The sequence below is a fragment of the Taudactylus pleione genome, unplaced genomic scaffold (assembly GCF_031769625.1).
Source record: "Taudactylus pleione unplaced genomic scaffold, aTauple2 ptg000077l, whole genome shotgun sequence".
Taxonomy (NCBI): Eukaryota; Metazoa; Chordata; class Amphibia; order Anura; family Myobatrachidae; genus Taudactylus; species Taudactylus pleione.
In genome coordinates this window covers 4,413,785-4,436,056 of record NW_028284479.1, presented here as the reverse complement: position 1 = coordinate 4,436,056, position 22,272 = coordinate 4,413,785, and the positions used below count along the sequence as shown (strand labels likewise).

Here is a 22,272-nt window from a genome sequence, read left to right as displayed (position 1 = left end):
TACCAGCCAGGTGTCCACTATGTGTCAGATAAGACTAGAGTGGTCAATTATCTACTGTTCAGCTGGAATCAGAGAATATAGGGCCCGATTCAGACCCGATCGCTAAGCTGCGGACGCACGCTATGGGCGATTGTCGCCTGTCTGCACATGCGGCAAAATACACATGCGTGAACCAGTCACTGCGTCCGGGAATTGTGCGCTCGTAGTACACAGACTGGACGTAACTTTGAGTGACAGATAGTGCCGTTTGTGGGTGGTAACGGGAAGGTGGTATTGAACGGGGGAGTGGTGCTGAGAACGCAGGCGTGTCTGGGTGTCAAAACGGAGTTTAATGGGTGTGAATAATTAGCATGGAAGCATCATTGTGCACATCACTTGGTTGTATTTCAGCCTACAGTGATCGCAGTGCTTGCGACGGGGTAGGCTATACCTCAAGCGCTGCATGGTGCTCCGATGGCTCTCAATGGTTCTGATTAATCATACACTTCCTGGAGATGACATGTGTTAAGAAAGAAAAGTGGGCGTCTTTACACCGGCTTGTGTTCGCTATGCCGTCGCTCTCTAAGACATAGAGTGCGTTCTTACACCAGACAGTGTGATCGCGAATTTGCATACCCGGCCCCTTTTGGCTGAGAGAGAGTGCAGCTTAGCGTCTGGGTCTGAATCGCCCCCATAGTTTTCATGCAGTACACTGTGTGATTTAATATACCCCTAAAGGAATCATAGTATATCATCACATCCCGCATGTATATAATAGTATCACTTAGCGTGTATATTGATAAATCTTAAGGTGCCCATACACGGTACGTTTTTTTGCACGATGTGTATGATTTCAATCGATCATAATGATCAATCTTGCACATCGTGTGTTGTTTTGGTGTGTTTGCAATGCCGATGCACCTATCAGCTGAGCTCCTGACCAGAGGAGCACTCATACAGAAGCAGGAGACTCTTATTTGATCAGGTACTATCTTTTTTCTGTATGGGCACCTGTGTTACTGAGCATTTTTCTCCCTGCAATGTACCACGTATACCAGGGGCAATCTAACTCCTGGCACAAGTACTGATACCCATACCTTATCTTCATTTTCTGGCAAAGTTACCAATATCCCTCTTTCATTCTTTGTCTGATAGTTGCATGACAGAAAATCAGAAGGGGCAGGGAGGTCATAATGTTGTACCTTTTATCCAGCAGAGGTTTATCACTACCCTAAGAATGATCTATACACACGCATAGTGATTATGTATATGCAGGGTGTGATGATATATTATGATTTATTTAGGGGTGTATTAAATCACTCAGTGTACTGCATGAGAAAGATATTCTCTGATTCCAGCTGAACAGGAGTTAATTGACCACTTTAGACACATAGTGAACACCTGGCTTGTATATAATTAAAACACTGTGAATAACCAGTAACCACCATCTAAAGGCCCCGATACACCTACCGCCGGATCCATCTATGGGATCGTAAATGCTGATCCGCTGGTCGGAAATGCTGACTGGCGGCCATCGATGTTTCGTGATCTGTCGGAGGATCGGTGAAATTCACCATGTTAAATTTCACGTATGTGCCAATCACGATCATATTTTGATGGTGACTGGCAATTCAGTGAAATCCAACATGTTGGATTTCACTGATACTGCAATGCCGGGTTGCGCAAATACGCCGATTCATCGGTGGTATATGAGTCCCTTAACATGCTATAAATGTGATGTATGTGTTATGAACTGCTTGTGATTTACCATCTACAAGTGACCACATACTGTATATATGCTGCAATAATTTTAATTTGTAAAGTGGCGGCACAAACGGGGCAGCACTTTAAACGACTGAACGATAACGATATCGTTCAGTCGTTCACTATATCATCCAGGCTGTACACAAAAATGATGAATGATAACGACCAACGATGCTCGCTCCCGCAGGTCGTTGGTCTTTGTCGTTCCTTGCCCGAACATGCAGGTCAACCTGACGATATTGTCAGGTTGTTGCATGCTCAGGAATGAAGGAGGGAGCCCGGCACTGATTGATATTGTGCATGATATTATTCAGTGTGTGTGCTCAATGTCGTTAACGACATTGAGCACACCCCTACCGGGGATACACTAAACGATGTTGCTTATGGAGCGAGTCGTCTAGTGTGTATGCCCCTTAACACATCAGCTTCTGTATATGTGTATACCCAAGGCTGAGTCACTCACTTTGGAATGGAAGCGTGGATTTAACAAACAACATATTAAAAAATGTGTGTACGCAGAGTGTGTTGCACTCTTTACTGATGGATCATTTCAGAAATAACTGTTGATATACCCTGAATGTGTTGTTACTTGTTACACACCACTTTGAACCTGCTGGTATATATCACTTTGACCAAGTATTTGCTCTTTGTAATCAAAATAAGGTAATAGATTCTACTCTGTGGTACCTGATACATAGTGTTATTGAAACAGAAATACAACACTTTCTTCATGTCTTCTGATTCAAATGAAATGAGTTACTGAATAACTATTCAATGAATTATTAATACATATATTCTCACCATTGGACTCTTCGTGTCCTGAATTAAATTATAGAATTTCCTACAGCTACAGGACCTAGTGTGTCCTTAATTTACACATTAATTCTCACTAATGGACATTTTGTGTCTCACACATAAGTGAACTATTGTAAGTGGAATTTATGGGTGCTATATACTTTTAGCATCTTTTTGTGACTGGACAGATTATTCATTGTCTTGAGTCGGTATTGGTGCATTCCGCTTTTAGTATTTTTGTATATGTTTTCTGTGTTTGGGCAGACTAACCATCTTTCTTGAGTCTGTGTACCCGTTAATAATAATAGAGGTGTAAATAAAAGATTTGTTTTAATATCTATCACTTAATACAGAGGTTCCCAAATGCAGTCCTCAAGGCTCCCCAACAGTTCATGTTTTAGACATATCCATGGGTGAGCACAGGTGACTTAATCAGTACCTCAGTCAATTTGATTTAACCACCTGTGCTCAACCATGGATATCTCTGAAACCATAACTATTGGGAAGCCCTGTGGACCGCATTTGGGAACCTCTGACTTAATATATTTATACATACTAAACTTAAAGGAGTGCCCACAAAAAGGAGCCACCTTCTTTATTAGCCTGTGCTAATCTTGTTTTTTGAGTACATTGTATTCAGTTCGGTGGAACACCACCAAAAGAGCTATGATTAACAATACATCACAATATATATGGTGTGATTATTACTTTGCTTTGCAGGATTCCCTATTTTGGGGTAGTATCCAATTAGCCACGATAACAATAAGTTTTCACTGGCGAAAACTTTACGGACCCATGGCACAAATTTGCCACTTATTGTATGTATGCGCGCTCCCGTTTATCGTGTAATCCAGTTACAAAACAGACGATAACACATTCGCATGATAATTCTTGCAGAGATGACGGGTGAAAACGGGGAAATCAGCCTGTACCCAAAAAAAAGTAAACTAATATTGGGTAACAGTATAGAAGTCTTTTATTGGCCATAATCAAAGGGTTTTGAGTTCTTAAATGGTATGCATTTTTCAGTTTCCCACTATGGCCCTAACTGTGTGGAGTTTGTATATTCTCCCTGTGCTTGCGTGGGTTTCTTTCGGGGGCTCCGGTTTCCTCCCACACTCCAAAATATACTGGTAGCTATATTTGGCTCCCATCAAAATTAACCCTAGTGTGTATGTGTGTGAGCATGTGGTAGGGAAATATAGATTGTAAGCTCCACTGAGGCAGGGACTGATGTGAATGGACAAATATTCTCTGAAAAGCGCTGCGGAATATGTGTGCGCTATATAAATAACTGGTAATAATAAATAACAGTAGAAAAAAAGATAGAAATATTTTTTTGGGGGCCAAAGGTAATGCTCTAGTTAAATTAGGGGAACATAAAATGGGGGTAAGTATATTTTTGAGTCATTTTAGGGCACTTTTAGAAAATGTTAAAAATACACCTGCTGTAATGCAATGCAATGTTTAAAACTCCTGCTCCATCCACACAGTCCCCCAAAATACCTAACCCACTACTTTGAATCCATTTTACTGCACTTTATACTTTTTCACCCCAAAAATGACGTAATTATTGGCCCAAAAATGACGTAATTATTGGCCCAAATAAGCTAATTAAAACAATATTTTTGCCTATATAGTCATTAAAGAGGGTGTCCCGACATTTTAGACCAAAATTGGGGATTTTGCACAACTTTTCACCTACTCAGAGATGGTGAAAACTAATTTGCGATAATTGCTTTGGAAGACTTTGGGCCGTGGCTAATGGGATAGCATGATAACCATTTTGAAGAAAAGTTTTCACAAGTGAAAACTTTTTGCAGAAAAAACGGTTATCGCGGCTAATTGGATCCCCCCCTTCATGGGTGTCTTTAGAGAGGAGGAGGCCCATGTGCATCCCACGTCATGGGCCCCCTTTTCTCACCCCGGTGGCCGGCTGCAGACTAACGCGGCTGGCCGGCCACTGCAGAATCAGTAGACTTTGGGCACTATAGTGAGCCCAGAGTCTACTGCGCATGCCCAGATCACCGGGGAAATGGCACGGCCGCCATTTTCCTGGTGATTTTCTCACAGCGCATGCTAAAATTCCTGGAAAAATTGGTGCTTTGAGCAGCGCTGAGAGACCCGATGCGGGACCTCGGAGAGGTAAGTTTTAGATAATATGGGAGCAAGGTTTGCGGTGTGGGCCCCCCTGGACCCGGGGGCCCGCGTGCACTGCACACCCTGCACCCATTATAGATACGCCCCTGCCACCGTTTGTATTTGCAGAACTAGTTAAAATAATTGAAAATATTTTAAAAAAATGGTGCTGGTACTGCACATCGCTGAGTACTCTCAGGGCAAAAGCACTGGTCTAGCAGTATTCTTGCTAAGTACAGATGTTGGATATATTGGTGCTCCTCACATTGCCAGCAGTAGTTCTATTATATGTCTAACCATGATGTGCATTTGTTTACAAAGGGTAGTATTATGTTAATGTTATGCTGGGTACACATCATACTTGCCAACTTTACATAACTCCTTCCTGGGAGCAGGAAACTGGCAAGTATGGTACACACTAGCCAACATATCATATTCAATTGAATGGCCGATATATTGTGTGTGCGGCAGCCAGTGTGTACAGGCGACATGTCTGTGAATGACGTCGCGTAAGCTGTGCAGCACTGCCGATGGCAGATATATCTGCACATCGTGCTGTGTGTACGGGTGGTCAGCTGACCGCTGCAGAAGCTGCCAGTGACTGACATCACAACTGGGCGGGCATATGTACATGTCGATCCATCATCCTAGTGTGTACCCAGCTGTAGAGGCCAGCTTTTAAACAAAGTGAGAAAAAAAACCCATAAACACTGTTGAATGTAGAATGCTTTGGCACGATAACATTTAGAAGCACCAGGGGGGGGGGGGGGGGGAGTGAGGGTACAAATTTCCAAAGCTCAAGCTTGTTTGATTAGCCAGGCCGTGGCCCTGGTCAGTTGCACAATGGGCATGGAGAGAGAGGAGACCGCTGCTGCTCAGTGGCAGCAGTCTCTCTCCCCTGCCGAACACACTCTGCTGTGAGCTGGGCTGCTGCTGATCAGAAGCTCTCTCGCTGAGTCGTGCACAGCGCCTCACAAGACATATTTTCTGTCATTAGTTTTGGAAGGGGGGTGGCCATGCCTCTCACTCGATTTGGCCATGCAACCCCTCAACCCCCTGTACACAGGCCCGTCTCCTGTCTCCACAGTCCTGATACCATTGGAGCACATTTATCTGCATCAGAATGGGCTTACCACATCAGATTGCTCTATGATAAATTCATGTTTACATTGCATTTAGCAAATTATTCCCTGACAATTAAACATCCTAAATGGCCTCATGCGCCTATCATATACATGACAAAAGCAAAGTTTATTGATTAAACAAAGTATACAGATGTGAAGAAACAGCACATAACTTGGTTGGCAGCGATGCTTCCTGGGAACATTCTTGTGAATATTAGTTTTATCAAGTACCTGGTCAGGAGCAAGCACACGTTTTGCAGTCCATGGGTCACAATCCTTATATACTGAGTAGAGTATGAGACCTGAGAGCACAGCACATGTCAAGATAGCCCATAATCCTACCAGATTCATGTACAAAGACCTAAAAGTTTAAAATATGAAACAGTAAGACAACAGCTGGCATACCAACATCCTAGGAGAAATAAATACATACAGTATTGGATAATTTACCCAGTGCTGTAATTATAACTCAGCAGTATCATAGTCCCTGTCTATACAAGAGCATAAGGGTGCAGGCTGAGTGCTTTTATAGAGGTCACAGATTGCTGAGGGGACTTCTAATGTCTGTAATAATTTTCAGTATAGAATGCTTATTCTTTCTAACACGCACTTTCCCTAACAAACTGTCACAACTCACGGATAGATATTGGATGCTGACCCGTATTTCGGGATGACAAGACCTAGCATTGAGTCTAACGAGCAGGCAATATTCACCAGGACCCCCACAAGGAGGTTTGGACTTAGCTGCGTCGCGGCACTCAGACTAAGGGCCTCATTCAGACCCGCTCGCAAGCGCTGGCAAGCGAGTCAATGTTGAAGCCCTGCACCCGCGCAGCGGCCGGACTGCACGTGCGCAAGCCCCGGAGTGAGAGAGAAATTCTCTCACTCCTGGGCTCACTACAAAAGGGGCGGCTGTCGATGGTGATCGACAGCTCGCACCGTTTTGTAGGCGCAGTGGCTGGCCAAACGAAGGCGTTCCCGAAGGAACGCCTGCCGTTTGGGGGCGGCCCCACTGATATCACTTGTGATGTCATTGGTGAGCTTCCAGCTCTATTAGAGCCGAAAGCTCACTGGGACTTGTGGCAGACAAGACCCTACCACAAGGGTCTCGTCGCAAGCCCCAATGGTCGCGATGGTCTTGACCATCGCGACCATCAATCTGGCCACTTGCTAAAGCTGTGGGTGGTCACCCACAGCTTAGCAAGCGGCCAGGAGGCTGGCTCTTTACAGAGAAGCGGCCACCCTCATTCAGAGCGAGTGGCTCTGAATGAGGTCCTAAGTTCCCCTATACAGGTGCTGGTGTTTTCTGGATAGGAATAGAGTACGATGAAGACGTGCAGCGTGGTCAACAAGCCGGGTCAGAAACAAATGGACAAGATGGTACCAGGGAGCGGACGTATGCAGGTCATGGAGAATACCAAGGGTCAAAACTGGAATACCAAGCGCAATACCAGATCACAAACAAGCCAAGTTCAGGATTGAGCAGAATATCACAGATGAGAATGCTGGAGTAAGGTTTATGAGCCTATACTCTGGCACAGGAGTGCATTCAGATGCTTCCTTATATAGGAGGAGGCTTGGTGCCACTTGTGATGTCACCTGGAGGCTTGTATGGCCCTTTAAATCTATTACTGAGCGGCCGCGCGGCCCTATGTGAGCCGCAATCGGGAAGCCGCCAGGGAATAGCTGAAGCGTGCCCCAGGCAGCTGCATAGAAGGAAAAAAACGGGGGAGGTTTATAGCAGCGGGTGTCTGGGACCTCCTGCCCGCTGCCCGGCAGACATAGCTCGACACCAGCGCTGTCGAACCCAGTATGTGGACACCGGCATCCGGCGTGCTGTGACACAAACAATGTAGTGATCACATCAGAACTCAATGTATATAATGATATTATATAAAACACATTATACTTGTGTGTAGTATTGTATAGCTATTATATAATATTTGAGATACTGTGTTTTCTTTTCATACTCAACCTACAGTATACAAGTATTATTGTTTTGCCTTCTGACATTATTGGTTATTATTAGTTAAATGGTTGCAGGATATTACTTGAAACAGGACAAAGACCACATTAATATCTTTAAAAGATTCAGAAGGATTAATTTGAAACTGTATAAAAAAAATGCAGAGTTTAGCCATATTCTCAAGCTAGCCATACAAGATGAAAATACATATTTCTTTAGATTACCACTGGTGCAAATGAAACAGTAAAGCTGGCCACACACTAGACCAACTTACATCCAACCAGCCAACTTGTTGATTGGTTGGAATGAAAATCTGGTAACGTATGGGAGTAAATGATGATCAGCAATTTGGTCCTAAATGCCAGAAAACAAATGAAAATGGTCGTTCAGACAAATTTGTTAAATGTTTGATCTAAACAATTTGTTCAAACAGCAGTTTTTGTCCATTTTCCGGCATTTGGGAGCAAATTGCTGATTGTCATTTGCTTTCATACCTTACCAGATTTTCATTCCAACCAATCAACTAGTTGGCAGGTTGGACAGATAATCTGTAGATGTGTGGCCATGTTAAGAGGGTAGCTAATGTTTTCACAGAGAAGGATCAGAACCCCGCCTGTGCTTGGGATCACTCGGCTCTTGCGCTAGATCTACTTATGCTAGGGATTTATCTTCTGCTAACAACTTGTTATGGTTTCAAAACTGGAAGATAAAGGTAACTTTACGGATGAGAAAGGCTTGCAACTATTTTTTTTTTGTACTCAAGGAAAATTAAGGACTACTGTATACACCAACATGGAAACAGAAACTTCCCTCTTAAAAAAGTGACCACTCATCTATCGTTGGTAATCTGAGAGTTTAGTTACTTTTATTTGAGGTCCTCTGCAATACAACCTCCTTTATAAGTTAGTCCAATGCTTTCTCAAACTCGGTCCTCAGAAACCCACACAGGTCACGTTTTCCAGGTCACCCAGCAGGTGCACAGGTGTATTCATTACTCACTGACACATTTTAAAAGATTCACTGGTGGAGCTAATTATTTCACTTGCGATTCTGTGAGGAGACCTGGAAAACATGCACTGTTTTGGGTACTGAGGACAGAGTTTGAAAACCTGTGAGTTAGTCTAATAGTGGACCCAGAGCAAATGCCCCTTTATTAAATAAGCCATGAGCGGCATTAAAGGTGTGAATAAGTGGGGTAATGTGTTATGAATAATACCTGTGGAAAAATAATGACCTTTAGAACCCCTAATAGAGGCCTTTACCTATAGCACTCACCTTTCTTTTAAAGCTGAACATGCTTAATGGTACTCAGATGCCCCCAGGACATCAGCTCTCGGTAGTAAGAGTTTATCACTATTACACTATTAGGGGTTTATTTCAATTAATATGTAGACAGGACACTAACCAGGTCTTAACTGATGTTCTTAGGTGTTCTAGCAAACATTCACACAGGCAGATAACTAGACCTTATTATAATAAAATAACCTTTGCTAAGAAAAAGATGGCAATATGGTTTAAAATAGTCAGTTTTCCATTGCCAGTGAAACACAGCAATGTAAATAGAAACATATACATGCAAAGGTCAGGGTTGGTAATACCAAACAATCTAAGGTCAGGGACTGGCAGCAAACAAGCATAGTCAAAAGGACAGCCAAGGTCACAAACAAGTGAATGATATACTGAGCAATTAGCAACAACAAGGTTAGTTCTCAGCGACACAAGCCACTACAGTGAAGCAGGAACAGGCATGGGTAACCTGGACCAATAGTGTGAGCCCATAACTGCTGAACCTGAGGGGAGAGAGGTGGCTCTGATGAGAGGAGAACACTATGGACGGATCAAAAATTGTGTCAGTGTGCATCAAGCACCAACTGCTAAAGTGGTGTGACCTGCTGTCATTTCTAACATAAAGCAAGAAATTGTAGTTAGTAAGATGTTGCATTCTGGCATTATTATTAGGTATATTGTTGCAATTATCTTATAAAAAGTTTGAATATACAGTAGACTTCCCTCTATAATGATATTTGAAATCAAACACTAACACTAAAGAATTACACCATCTTATACGGTAGGTGTCTCCTGTCTTAAAGAAAGCTATAAATTGGGAATGCAGAGTCAATATGAGCAGTGATATGATTGTCCTAAATAATCTGTGCATGCGCCGGACCTGTACTGCACATGTACAGTATGGGTTTGCATTGTCGCATGGAGTTCGGCAGTAGACTTTCAGTGATTGACAGTCTACTGCCGTTTATGGGCAGGGAGGGGGTGGAGACAGCCTCCATTTCCCAAAACAGGGGCATGTCGCTGCCGTTGGGGTGGAGTGTGAGGCCAGGATCTCTGTGGGCTGACAGAGATTTCCTGGCCTCTTTTGCGCATCAGCGGTAGGCGGCTTACGTGACCATATGGGTCAGATGATCCAATGTTGCGTTTGTTCAACGCAACTTGGATCAGTAATGCATGCAGTAGGCATGATGCTTCCTTCTGTATTACCATATTAGTTTTATCGCAGCTGCTACCATAGCAAATGTGTCCTCTGCTGAATCAGGCCCAGAGACATTGTTCCAGGTGAAAGGCAGGGGTTAGAGTAGGCCGGAACTGCGTTCTGTCACTTCTATTTGGAGACGGAACCAGTTCCGCCTCCTCCGACCCACCTTAGCCTGGCGCCACAAGGAGGCTCCATTTGCCGGGTGCCCACTGAGATTTTGTTGCCAGCGGGCACCAAGCTCCTTCCCCGCAGTGCCAGCCGGAAGCTGAAGCTCACACCTGAACTCCGGCTTCCAGCACTCGTAGTGCACTATGGGAGAGACGTCATGATGTCTATACCATAGTTCCGAGGAGCGGCCAGCCGGACGGACGCGGGAGCGGAGCTTAAGGTAAGTATTGTGTTTTTTTGTGTGTAAGCGGCTTCATATTGGGGGCATAGCTTCTGGGGGCATTTACTCGGGGCATTACTATTGGGGGCACTACTACTAGAGGCATTGCTATAGGGGGCATTACTATTGGCACTACTACTGGGGCATTACTACTGGAGGCATTGCTATAGGGGGCATTACTATTGGCACTACTACTGGGGGCATTACTACTGGGGGAATTAATTCTACAGGTGGCATTACTACAGGGGAACCACTCCTGGGGGCACTGTGTAATGAGCACCACTACTAGGGGCACTGAATAAGGGGCACCACTACTGGGGTCACTGAATAAGGGACACTACCACTGTGGGTACTGCATAAAGGGCACTACCACTACTGTGGGCACTGTGTAAGGGCATTACCACTATGGGCACTGCATAAAGGGCACTACCACTACTGGGGGTACTGCATAAGGGACACCACTACTGAGGTCACTGCATAAGGGGCACTATCACTACTGTTGGCACTGCATAAGGGGCACTACCACTACTGGGGGCACAGCATAAGGCGCATTACCACTGTGGGCACTGCATAAGGGGCACTATCACTACTGGGGTCACTGCATAAGGGGCACTACCACTACTGTGGGCACTGAATAAAGGGCACTACCACTACTAGGGTCACTGCATAAGGGGCACTACCACTACTGGGGGAATTGCATAAGGTGCACCACTACTGGGGGCACTGCATAAGGGGCACCACTACTGGGGTTACTGCATAAGGGGAATTACCAGTACTGTGGGCACTGAATAAGGGGCACTACCACTACTGTGGGCACTGTATAAAGGGTACTGCTACAATAGGCACTGCATAAGGGGCACTACTGCTGTAGGCATTCTGTGTATTAGGGGCACTACTACTGTGGGCATTGTGTATAAGAGGCACAAATGTGGGCATTGTGTAAAAGGGGCACTGCTGTGTGTCATACATGAATAAGTGACACTACTATGTGATGTAATGTGAATCAGGGGTGAATCAAAATTGTGCTACTGTGTGGCATAATTTGATTTGGAAATACTATTGTGTGACCACGACCCTTTTGTAAGACCATGCCCCTTTTTTTGCCGCACACTGTCCCTTTTCTTTAAAAAAACACAGAATTCGGGGGGTGAGTTCCATCACTTCTCTAGGACCAGTCTAAGCACTGGTGAGAGGGATCCCTAATCCACAAAACAAATATCCACAGGTACTGGTTGGGAAAAGCCCATCCTTAGCTCAGATAGAACACAGAGTAAACTGTTAGTAAGCACTATGAAGTGAAGAAAGCATTAGTAAATAGATGTCGTATGGAAAAGACACGGATAACTGTCCAGTTTTTCCATATTTATCTAAACTATCTAATATCCTATAAGACATGGGTAAGAGAAACTTTATATCTTGTCTTAATTTTAACTACCTGTATAAGGGACCTATTTAACATTACATTTTTATAACACCCGTTTTTAGGGGATACCCTCAAATATTTAGTATATCCCAGATGTAGTATGGTGGGACAACAGCAGAAATCTCCAATATCTGCTGTGGTCCCCACATTTCCGACAACAGCCGCAACCCACATAGGTGCAATGCTATCAGATTTACCAAGCTTATGCCATCTCACGATGGAGTTGTGCTGCTTTAGCCTATGGGGTACACTTTGTAAAATTTACCAGGACAGGGTTCCGGAGGAAAATGTCCCCCGGCAATGGGCGCCATGCATTCATGGTTTGTAGACCGCGCAGGAGTCTGGCACAGGAGTGAAGAGACGGTCTCTTCACTCTGAGCACATCACATGGACGGGCTTCACGGGTCCCTGCGGGTGCCATTTCATACATTCCTGCTCTATCATTGCATCCAGCAATGGAATCATGGGTTCTAATATCGGGCCAAGATTGTATTGCATATGCGATTATTAATAAATGGACGCCTTAATCTATGTTATCATGAAACCCAATATTTCTACAACCTCTAAGGCAGTAATCTTTCAGCATAGCAAATCTTTTCTGCTTAATCTACTCAACCAACTTGTTCTTCTTATTGTGAAACATTAATGAAATAAAAAAGCACCAAGGAATTCATTAAAGGGCTTGAAGTCATAGTTGGCTTTTCCAGATGCATGAGAATGTTTTGGAATGTGAAACCACTAAATCACTTAACTAAAGCAACTCACAGTTTTGCTTGAAATCTGGTCTTACAAGCTATATATCTTTGCACTTGAGTCTGATTAACCCCATAGATTCCCGACCACAAAAATGTTCCACCAACCACAATTGTCCAAAATGTGTGTCTCCGAAGTGGATGGGGATCAAAGCTGCATAAAATAGAAAAGAACAGGTATAAATCATATATGGAGAGATATGTACCCATACAAATAACCAATAACATCAAGAACATCTACTCATTGGTGCCAACAGCTGAACTGGAAAATAATGGTTTATATGTAACACATAAAAGTTCTACACTTTATAGAACAAATAAAATGCAATCTAAAGAAGGCTGCAGGATGAGATGGAGACTTTGGGCCAAATGTAATAGGTTGCGATTTTGTTTTTTTTTTGCGAGTTTGACAGTAAATTTGCATATTTTGGCTAATCGCAAATGTAATAGAGTGTGAGAACAGGCTTTTTTGCATTTTTTACTTTTTCCCCCATAACGCAAATTGCCAAATCGCATCCAGATGTTTTCCCATTCTAAAATTCCAACTCTCCAAATGTAATGGAGCATACACACGGTCAGATTTGTCAGATTTGTCAGATGAACGATTGAACGATTTGAACGATTTGAAAGATTGAACGATTTTTGACTGCATTAAAATGAATGGAATCGTCCAAGTCTGACTGCAAACACATCAGATGTCAGATATCGTTATCTGACAAACGGGAACGCGCATTGTTCATCGTCCATCGTTCAGGCATGTCAGATATGTCAGATTTTCCTTCAGATATGAACGACTGAATGATTTTTAAATCGTTATCGTTCAGATCTGAAGGAAAAATCTGAACGTGTGTATGCACCATATAGGTTGCGATTTGCAAATTCGCAAGCCAAACTAGACTAAAATTCACCAGAACTTTAGACCAGGTTCAGATAGGCGAGTATATCCTGAGCAGGTCAGAGTAACACAGAAACATGCACATATCCATGAGATATGTGCATGTGTCAGTGTGTACATATAAAAACACTTTTAAAAATTAAAAAAAAGACTTGCACCCCACTCCCCAAAAGCATAACCAGCACCAGGCTATATAAAGCCTGTCCTGGTTCTAAAAATACTTTCTGAGCCGGTCCTGGTTGTGGAAAAACAGTAGGGGTCATATATATATATATATATATATATATATATAATATAGCCCGGTGCTGGTTATGCTTAAGGGGAGGGGGTGCACGTCTTTCTTAAAACACACAGACAGAAGCCTTCACTGATTTGGGAATGCTTCTCTATAACTCGTACCTTTTAATGCTAGTTGCATTAAAATGTGTTAGTTTACATAGGGAAAAAAATTCATAAATTCCCTCGTACGCTTGAAAAAAATCACAAAGGACAGCTCTTCCGGGAAGAGCTGTCCTTTGCCTCGGGTTTATGACCCAGAAGTCCTTCTGCACATGCGTTAAGTGACGCACGCACCACGGGGGTGCTGGGAGGGATCTCACAGTACTTTATGAATAGAAGCCCACAAGCTTCTATTGAGCAGCGCCATCTTTAGATGCATCCAAGCCCTGGAATGAATCGCATTCCGGAGCTTGTTGGAAATGCGGTAAGCGGCCAAAACTCTGAATACGTCATTTTCGGAGGTTTGACCACAAAAACAGCAATAGTACATCCCGCCCCCAGTCCATGTGAATGACCATTTCCCTGAGTTGATGGAATAAATTTCCCTTTCATGTTTTCAGATGTTTGTGGACAAGAGATTTCCAGATAAGGACTCAGATCAATGTATTAACACACTAAGCTATAAAATACAGAAGGAGTTACAAAATACTTACTCCCAAAAATTCAATCTCTCTCCATAATAGGAATCATTGAGGATAGTCTGGATTCCACCCTGCACCACCACACCTCTTATGATGACGGCTATGAAACCTCCCAACATAATTATTATCTGGAATGCATCTGTCCAGATCACAGCTTTCAGACCACCCTAGATAGGAAGACATGGCAAGATGTTATACTGTAGAACTTTTTATCATTATTAATTGTAAGCAGTTGCTTAGAATGAGATCCTTTCCTTCAAATTAGATTCCCTAATACTGACTGAGTACCCACTGAAAAATCCTATAAGTGCTTGTAAAATGGTGGAAGCAGAGTACCAATGGCGGTGAAGGCCCTGTAAAAGGTGACGGTCCTAGGGAAGGTACAATGGCAATTTAGCAGGGAAATTATTTATTTAAATAATTTGTTCTGGAGTCAGTATTGCACTCCAGCTTTTATTCATGAAGCTGAAAGCTGACAGCTGTTATGGGGACTTCTGTATCTTCTATCTCTCTGGAATGGGGAACAGAGCGTCAGCACACAGATTTTGTACACTTTATACATCTTCAGAATTTGCTTACAGTTCCCCAGGTAAACACAACACTCTAAAAATAAGGCAGGATAAATTACTATTTATCAAGTCCCAGGTGGTGATAATCTCTTAAATATCAAGAACAATTGATATGCTCTGTTTTTATAGTTTGTGGTGAGTGAATTTTGCAACATCAATTTAATTCTGGGTGGCGTTCCTCTTTAATGCTTACTTTAGTAGGACTGGGGCTTACAGTACTGTAGGTTTTTGTTGTGGGAAGGTACAGATATATAGAAAGGGAAATTGTAAGTATAAGATAAGTGCCCCATGGGGGAACAGATAGAGCAGTTTGCTAAATAATAGTCCCAGGGTCATTTGAATTAACATGCCAACAGGAAGATGACCAGACACTAGTTATTAAATAGATGCAAATATGGCATTAACTGAAATACCTAGCAAAGATTAAAACAGAATAAAAACAGCTGAATAATAGGTGCTGTTGTAATATACAATAAAATGTGTTGCTCATATCCGAGTTCAAAGTATATATATTTAACAACATTCATTAACATCCTTTTGTAAGTCAGATGGAAACCTTCTGTGTTGTAGGTGAGTATAAAAACAGAGGCTCCCAATGTTAACATATTTAGCAGATAATGTGCCCTCTAATTACAACAAGCACATGTACCAGAAGTACTTGATAATGGCTTATCAGATTTGTGGACATAAGAGGACCAACAATCTCAATTAATGGATATAGGTAGTTCATTAACCTGTGAGGGCATAAGGGTATAATAAGAGAAAGTTTGAAATTCTACTAAAGGTACATTGATGACTTTTCAATCAAATGGCAGGGTAGACTTGAACCAGTTGAGGATTTTTATGGATTTATTTAAATAGCTTTTTTTTTAATTATTATTATTATTATTATTATTATTATTAATAATAATTATAAATATATAACATTCACTACAAAATGTATCTAGTTAAGATTTAATTTCTATATTTTATATTCGAAATGGAGATGCCAAATAACCTAACACCATAATTACAAAAATGTAATCAAATCAGTGGAGAGTAAAAGCTATCTGCATTACTCAAGTTGACATTTGGTGTACAGTGGAGAAACCACTATCTCAATTTACTCATAATAAAAGTAATTGCAATTGGCATTAGGACTTTAACCAACAAATCTTACTTTCTGGTAAGATAATTGGAGCTGCACCTTTTATTCTGAATGATGCAAATAAAACATGACAATTTTCATATTACAGGTTGAGTCTCCCATATCCAAAATGCTTGGGACCAGGGGTATTTTGGATATTGGAATATTCCGTATTTTGGAATAATTGCATATTATAATGAAATGTCTTGGAAATGGGACCCAAATATACACACAGAATGCATTTATGTGTTATATACACCTTATATACACAGCCTGCAGGTCATTTTAGACAAAGGCCCTCATTCAGAGCCGTACGCTCTGAGCAGAGCGCACGCTCTGAATGAGGGCCGGGCTCCATGAAAATGGAGCGGCCTTCTGGACGCTCGTATAGCTGTGGGTCACCACCCACAGGCTATACGAGCGTGCATTTTGATGGCTGCGATGGTCGAGACCATCGCGACCATCGAAATTGCGAGCCGGAGCCTGCGGTTGAGGTTTTCAACCGCAAGCTCCGGAGTGATTTTGGCTCTATCAGAGCCAAAATCACTCCCACTGACATCACTAGTGATGTCAGTGGGCCGGCTTTTGACGGGAGACGTTCCCGTGGGAACGCCCCCGTCAGGGAGGCACGCCCCCGGCACGCCTACCAAAGGGGGCGTGCTGTCAATCAACATTGACAGCACGCCCCCTTTGATCGGACACAACGAGCGAAGGACTTTCCTTCGCTCGTCGCGTCTGGCGCATGCGCACGACGGAGCACCCTCCGTCGTGCGCATGCTCAGTCCAGAACATCGACCCACTTGCGAGCGGACAGCCGCTCGCGAGTCGGTCTGAATCAGGCCCAATATTTTTTATAATTTTGTGCATCCAAAAAAGTTTGTGTACATACATGAAATTCATTTATGTTTCATATACACCTTATACACACAGCCTGAAGGTTATTTTATACAATCTTTTTAATAATTTGTGCCTTAGACAAAGTTTATGTACATTAAACCATCAAAAATCAAAGGTTTCATTATCTCAGTCAAGCTGAAAATATTCCGTATTTCGGAATATTCCATATTTCGGAATATTTGGATATGGGAGACTCGACCTGTATACCCTTTTCATATCATTATTCTAAATAAGAATAAAACTCTTTGATTATAATTTCACAATCCTGTTCTTAATTTTTTTTTTACATTACATTTCTCAATATGATCAGTAGTACACACTAAATTCTGTTTTCAGTATTTATATATTTTTAAAATTACATATTTCACTGCATATAGTCATGTTTTTAAGTAGAATAGAACATCTGGTAATGACTATAGAAAAAATAGAATCCATGTTAATTAGATATCAGGGAATACAAATACAGACACTTTAATATAAAAGTGTCTGACAATCGTTGATGTGTCTAGAAATATGCATTTACCTATAGGGCTGTGTCCACTTTCTTCATTCTCCTTCTATTGCACAGAGCACCAGATAAGCAGTAGGAACTATTACAAGAGGGCTGCCTCCAGGGTTACACAATGAATACTGCTGCTGAACAATAGAAAGCCAGATTGCCTTGGTTTTCTCAACAGCAGGTGTCATCATTGATGGGGCGGCATCAGTGCTGTTCCATCCATGGCAAGCCACTTGCCATCAGCCATAGACCATACATGGTTTCAAATCATTGATGGCCGATGGCCATCCCTAAATCATAGTTAGTACTTTGTCTAAGAGAGAGTCTATAGACAAAAGTGACCTGTGTGTAAGCAGAGAGGATTTCTATCAAGTGAGAAGCTGATTGAGATCCCTCTAGCAGCTGCAGCAACCAATTCTGTAGAACGTATAAGTCATATGCTGATTTACCTAATACTGAGCACATACACTGCGATTTGATCACCACTCCTATAAAGTTACCTCTTTTGGAAGACAACAAATATGATACTGTCTACTTCAAGCCATAATGTATTACCCAGTATGCATCAATGTGTTGAAGGAAGAAAGATAGAGACTTTTGCTTAAATCACCAAAGAGTTTGATGATATATTCACACTTACCACTATTAGAGTCGCTATTGCAGAGACATACTGAGTGGACAGAGGACCTCATCCAGAGCCGCTCACAAAAAGCGAGCGCTTGTTCTGAATCAGGGCATCCGCTTTTTTTTTTTAACCGGCCTCCTGGCCGCTCGCTAAGCTGTGGGTGACCACCCACAGCTTTTGCGAGCGGCCAGGTGATGGTCGCGATGGTCGAGACCATCACGACCATCTGGCTTGCGACAAGACCCTTGTGGTAGGGTCTCGTTCCCGCAAGCCCCAGTGAACAGGAAGCTCACTACTGACATCACGAGCGATGTCAGTAGGGCTGCCCTCAAATGGCAGGCGTTCCTTCGGGAACGCCTCTGTTTGGCCAGCCAAACCCCACCTCCCCACCTACAAAATGGGGCGAGCCCCGAGTGAGTAAAGTTCTGGCTCGCTCCGGGGCTCGCGCACTTCGCGCGTGTGCACTGCCCGCCCATCGACCCACTTGCGAGCGGGTCTGAATCAGCCCCAGAGTTCAGCACTAATCGCGTCAACGATACCCAACGCAACTGCTATTCTGATATGTTAATGTGTTCATGTTACTTGCTAGTGTAAGCCTGATAACAACGGTGTGCGATTGTGGGTTCAGGTGTGAGGAGATGAGTAGCAGCAACATTAACAAGTTCCCAAACCATGTTTGGTATATAAGTTTGTCATTCACAATGTAAATATTCATTATGTCGACATATGCATGTGGACACTGCCCTAATGTCAACATTGAACATGACATAATGTTATGTAACCCTAATCTAATGGTGACCCTAAAACTAAACCTAACGGTAACGCTCATCCATTTTTCCATATCTCCTCTAATTCCCACACAATCGGAGGTAGAAATAGTGACCTTTAATGATTTGCTTTCTCTGTATTACAGAGCCAAGCAGAAGTGGGCACATAAGTAGAATACGATATAGTGTTTTTGTTCTGTAGGTGGTAATACAGTTTTTCAATTTTACCTACTTTGTTCTTCTTCACAGACAGTAAGAATGAAACAGTGAACATTGATATTTTCTAATGAAGTCTTATTTTTGCTAGGGGTGAGCGGGTTCGGATTTCTGAAATCCGAACCCCCCCGAGCCCCCCCGATCCGAGTCCGATCCGAGTCAGGCTCGACTTTTCCCGCCTGACTCGGATCTGAAATCGAGGCAAAACGTCATCATCCCGCCTTCCGAGTCTCGCGGGTTTTGGATCCTATATAAGGTACCCGCGTCGGCGCCATTTTCTCACTCGGCTGTGGACAGTGAAGAGGGAGGGTGGGAGTTAGGGCTGTGTAGTGTAGTGTAGTGTAGTGTAGTGTAGTGCTGCTGTTGTCCACTACTTCAAAGTCCATAGGGGCTGGCTGTGTTGTGCTGTGCTGCTGTTGTTAATAGGGGCTGTGTACACTACTTCAAAGTCCATAGGGGCTGGCTGGACTGTGTTGTGCAGTCAGTTCTCCATAGGGGCTGTGTCCACTCCAAAGTCCTGTGCAGTGTCCCAGTCCTAAAGGAGTGCTGTAGTGTTGTCCAGGGGGTGCTCTGTCCATCAGGGGTGCTCCCCCCAAGTGCTAAAAAAATAATATATTTTCTGTGTTTGTGAATTGTGTGCGCAGTAGCCGCACGTGCATCAACAAAGTAGTGCCAAGCGTGCGCCTGTGTCATAAGTAAAGGGCCGGCTGGCTTGACCGTTAAAGGGTGCTGTAACCCCCGAAAGTACACTCCAGTCCAAACCAAAAAAAAATTATTTTCTGTGTTTGTGAATTGTGTGCGCAGTAGCCGCACGTGCATCAACAAAGTAGTGCCAAGCGTGCGCCTGTGTCATAAGTAAAGGGCCGGCTGGCTTGACCGTTAAGGGTGCTGTAACCCCCGAAAGTACACTCCAGTCCAAACCAAAAAAAAAATTATTTTCTGTGTTTGTGAATTGTGTGCGCAGTAGCCGCACGTGCATCAACAAAGTAGTGCCAAGCGTGCGCCTGTGTCATAAGTAAAGGGCCGGCTGGCTTGACCGTTAAGGGTGCTGTAACCCCCGAAAGTACACTCCAGTCCAAACCAAAAAAAAAATTATTTTCTGTGTTTGTGAATTGTGTGCGCAGTAGCCGCACGTGCATCAACAAAGTAGTGCCAAGCGTGCGCCTGTGTCATAAGTAAAGGGCCGGCTGGCTTGACCGTTAAAGGGTGCTGTAACCCCCAAAGTACACTCCAGTCCAAACCAAAACAAAAATTATTTTCTGTGTTTGTGAATTGTGTGCGCAGTAGCCGCACGTGCATCAACAAAGTAGTGCCAAGCGTGCGCCTGTGTCATAAGTAAAGGGCCGGCTGGCTTGACCGTTAAGGGTGCTGTAACCTCCGAAAGTACACTCCAGTCCAAACCAAAAAAAAAATTATTTTCTGTGTTTGTGAATTGTGTGCGCAGTAGCCGCACGTGCATCAACAAAGTAGTGCCAAGCGTGCGCCTGTGTCATAAGTAAAGGGCCGGCTGGCTTGACCGTTAAAGGGTGCTGTAACCCCCAAAGTACACTCCAGTCCAAACCAAAAAAAAATTTATTTTCTGTGTTTGTGAATTGTGTGCGCAGTAGCCGCACGTGCATCAACAAAGTAGTGCCAAGCGTGCGCCTGTGTCATAAGTAAAGGGCCGGCTGGCTTGACCGTTAAAGGGTGCTGTAACCCCCGAAAGTACACTCCAGTCCAAACCAAAAAAAAAATTATTTTCTGTGTTTGTGAATTGTGTGCGCAGTAGCCGCACGTGCATCAACAAAGTAGTGCCAAGCGTGCGCCTGTGTCATAAGTAAAGGGCCAGCTGGCTTGACCGTTAAAGGGTGCTGTAACCCCCAAAGTACACTCCAGTCCAAACCAAAAAAAAAATTATTTTCTGTGTTTGTGAATTGTGTGCGCAGTAGCCGCAAGTGCATCAACAAAGTAGTGCCAAGCGTGCGCCTGTGTCATAAGTAAAGGGCCGGCTGGCTTGACCGTTAAAGGGTGCTGTAACCCCCAAAGTACACTCCAGTCCAAACCAAAAAAAAATTTATTTTCTGTGTTTGTGAATTGTGTGCGCAGTAGCCGCACGTGCATCAACAAAGTAGTGCCAAGCGTGCGCCTGTGTCATAAGTAAAGGGCCGGCTGGCTTGACCGTTAAAGGGTGCTGTAACCCCCGAAAGTACACTCCAGTCCAAACCAAAAAAAAAATTATTTTCTGTGTTTGTGAATTGTGTGCGCAGTAGCCGCACGTGCATCAACAAAGTAGTGCCAAGCGTGCGCCTGTGTCATAAGTAAAGGGCCGGCTGGCTTGACCGTTAAAGGGTTCTGTAACCCCCAAAGTACACTCCAAACCAAAAAAAATATATATTTTCTGTGTTTGTGACTTGTGTGCACTGTGGCTGCACGTGCATCAACAAAGGAGCAGCGCCAAGCGTGCGCCTGTGTCCCATAAGTAAAGAGCCGGCTGGCTCATTTCTTAAAGGGTGGTGTAACCCACAAAGTGCACTACTCTCCAGCAAAAATAAAAAAATATTTTCTGTGTTTGTGTGCGCTTTAGCCGCACGTATATATATCAATATAACATAAATGGAGGACCAAACTTTCTCTGATAAAAATAAAATAGGGAAAGATCAAGAACCACTTCCTACTAGTGCTGTTGCTGCTGCTGGGAGTTGTTCATCATCCCAGAGAGGAAGTAGGAACATCACTACTTTTACTAAACAATTGACCCTCCAACAGTCCCTAGCGATGAGGATGAAGTACGACAGCAGTCATCCTGAAGCAAAACGTATAACTGAGGCCTTGACTGCTATGTTGGTGTTAGACGTGCGTCCGGTATCCGACATTAGTGCAGTGGGATTTAGACAATTGATGGAGGTAGTGTGTCCTCGGTTCCAAATCCCGTCTAGATTCCACCTGCATCCTCAAAGCAGC

The 22,272-nt window shown here is 43.4% G+C and overlaps 1 protein-coding gene across 1 annotated transcript in view; it reads right to left on the bottom strand.

Annotated features, from left to right (window-relative positions):
- Positions 1-22,272, bottom strand: part of LOC148532440 (sodium-coupled monocarboxylate transporter 1-like) — a 74,313-nt gene that overhangs the window by 38,686 nt on the left and 13,355 nt on the right. The window contains exons 5-7 of the mRNA XM_088467875.1: positions 14,646-14,800; positions 12,832-12,972; positions 6,033-6,162 (exon numbers count right to left, since the gene is read on the bottom strand). Coding sequence (XP_088324001.1) covers positions 6,033-6,162; positions 12,832-12,972; positions 14,646-14,800 — 426 coding nt within the window. The remainder of the gene's footprint in view (positions 1-6,032; positions 6,163-12,831; positions 12,973-14,645; positions 14,801-22,272) is intronic.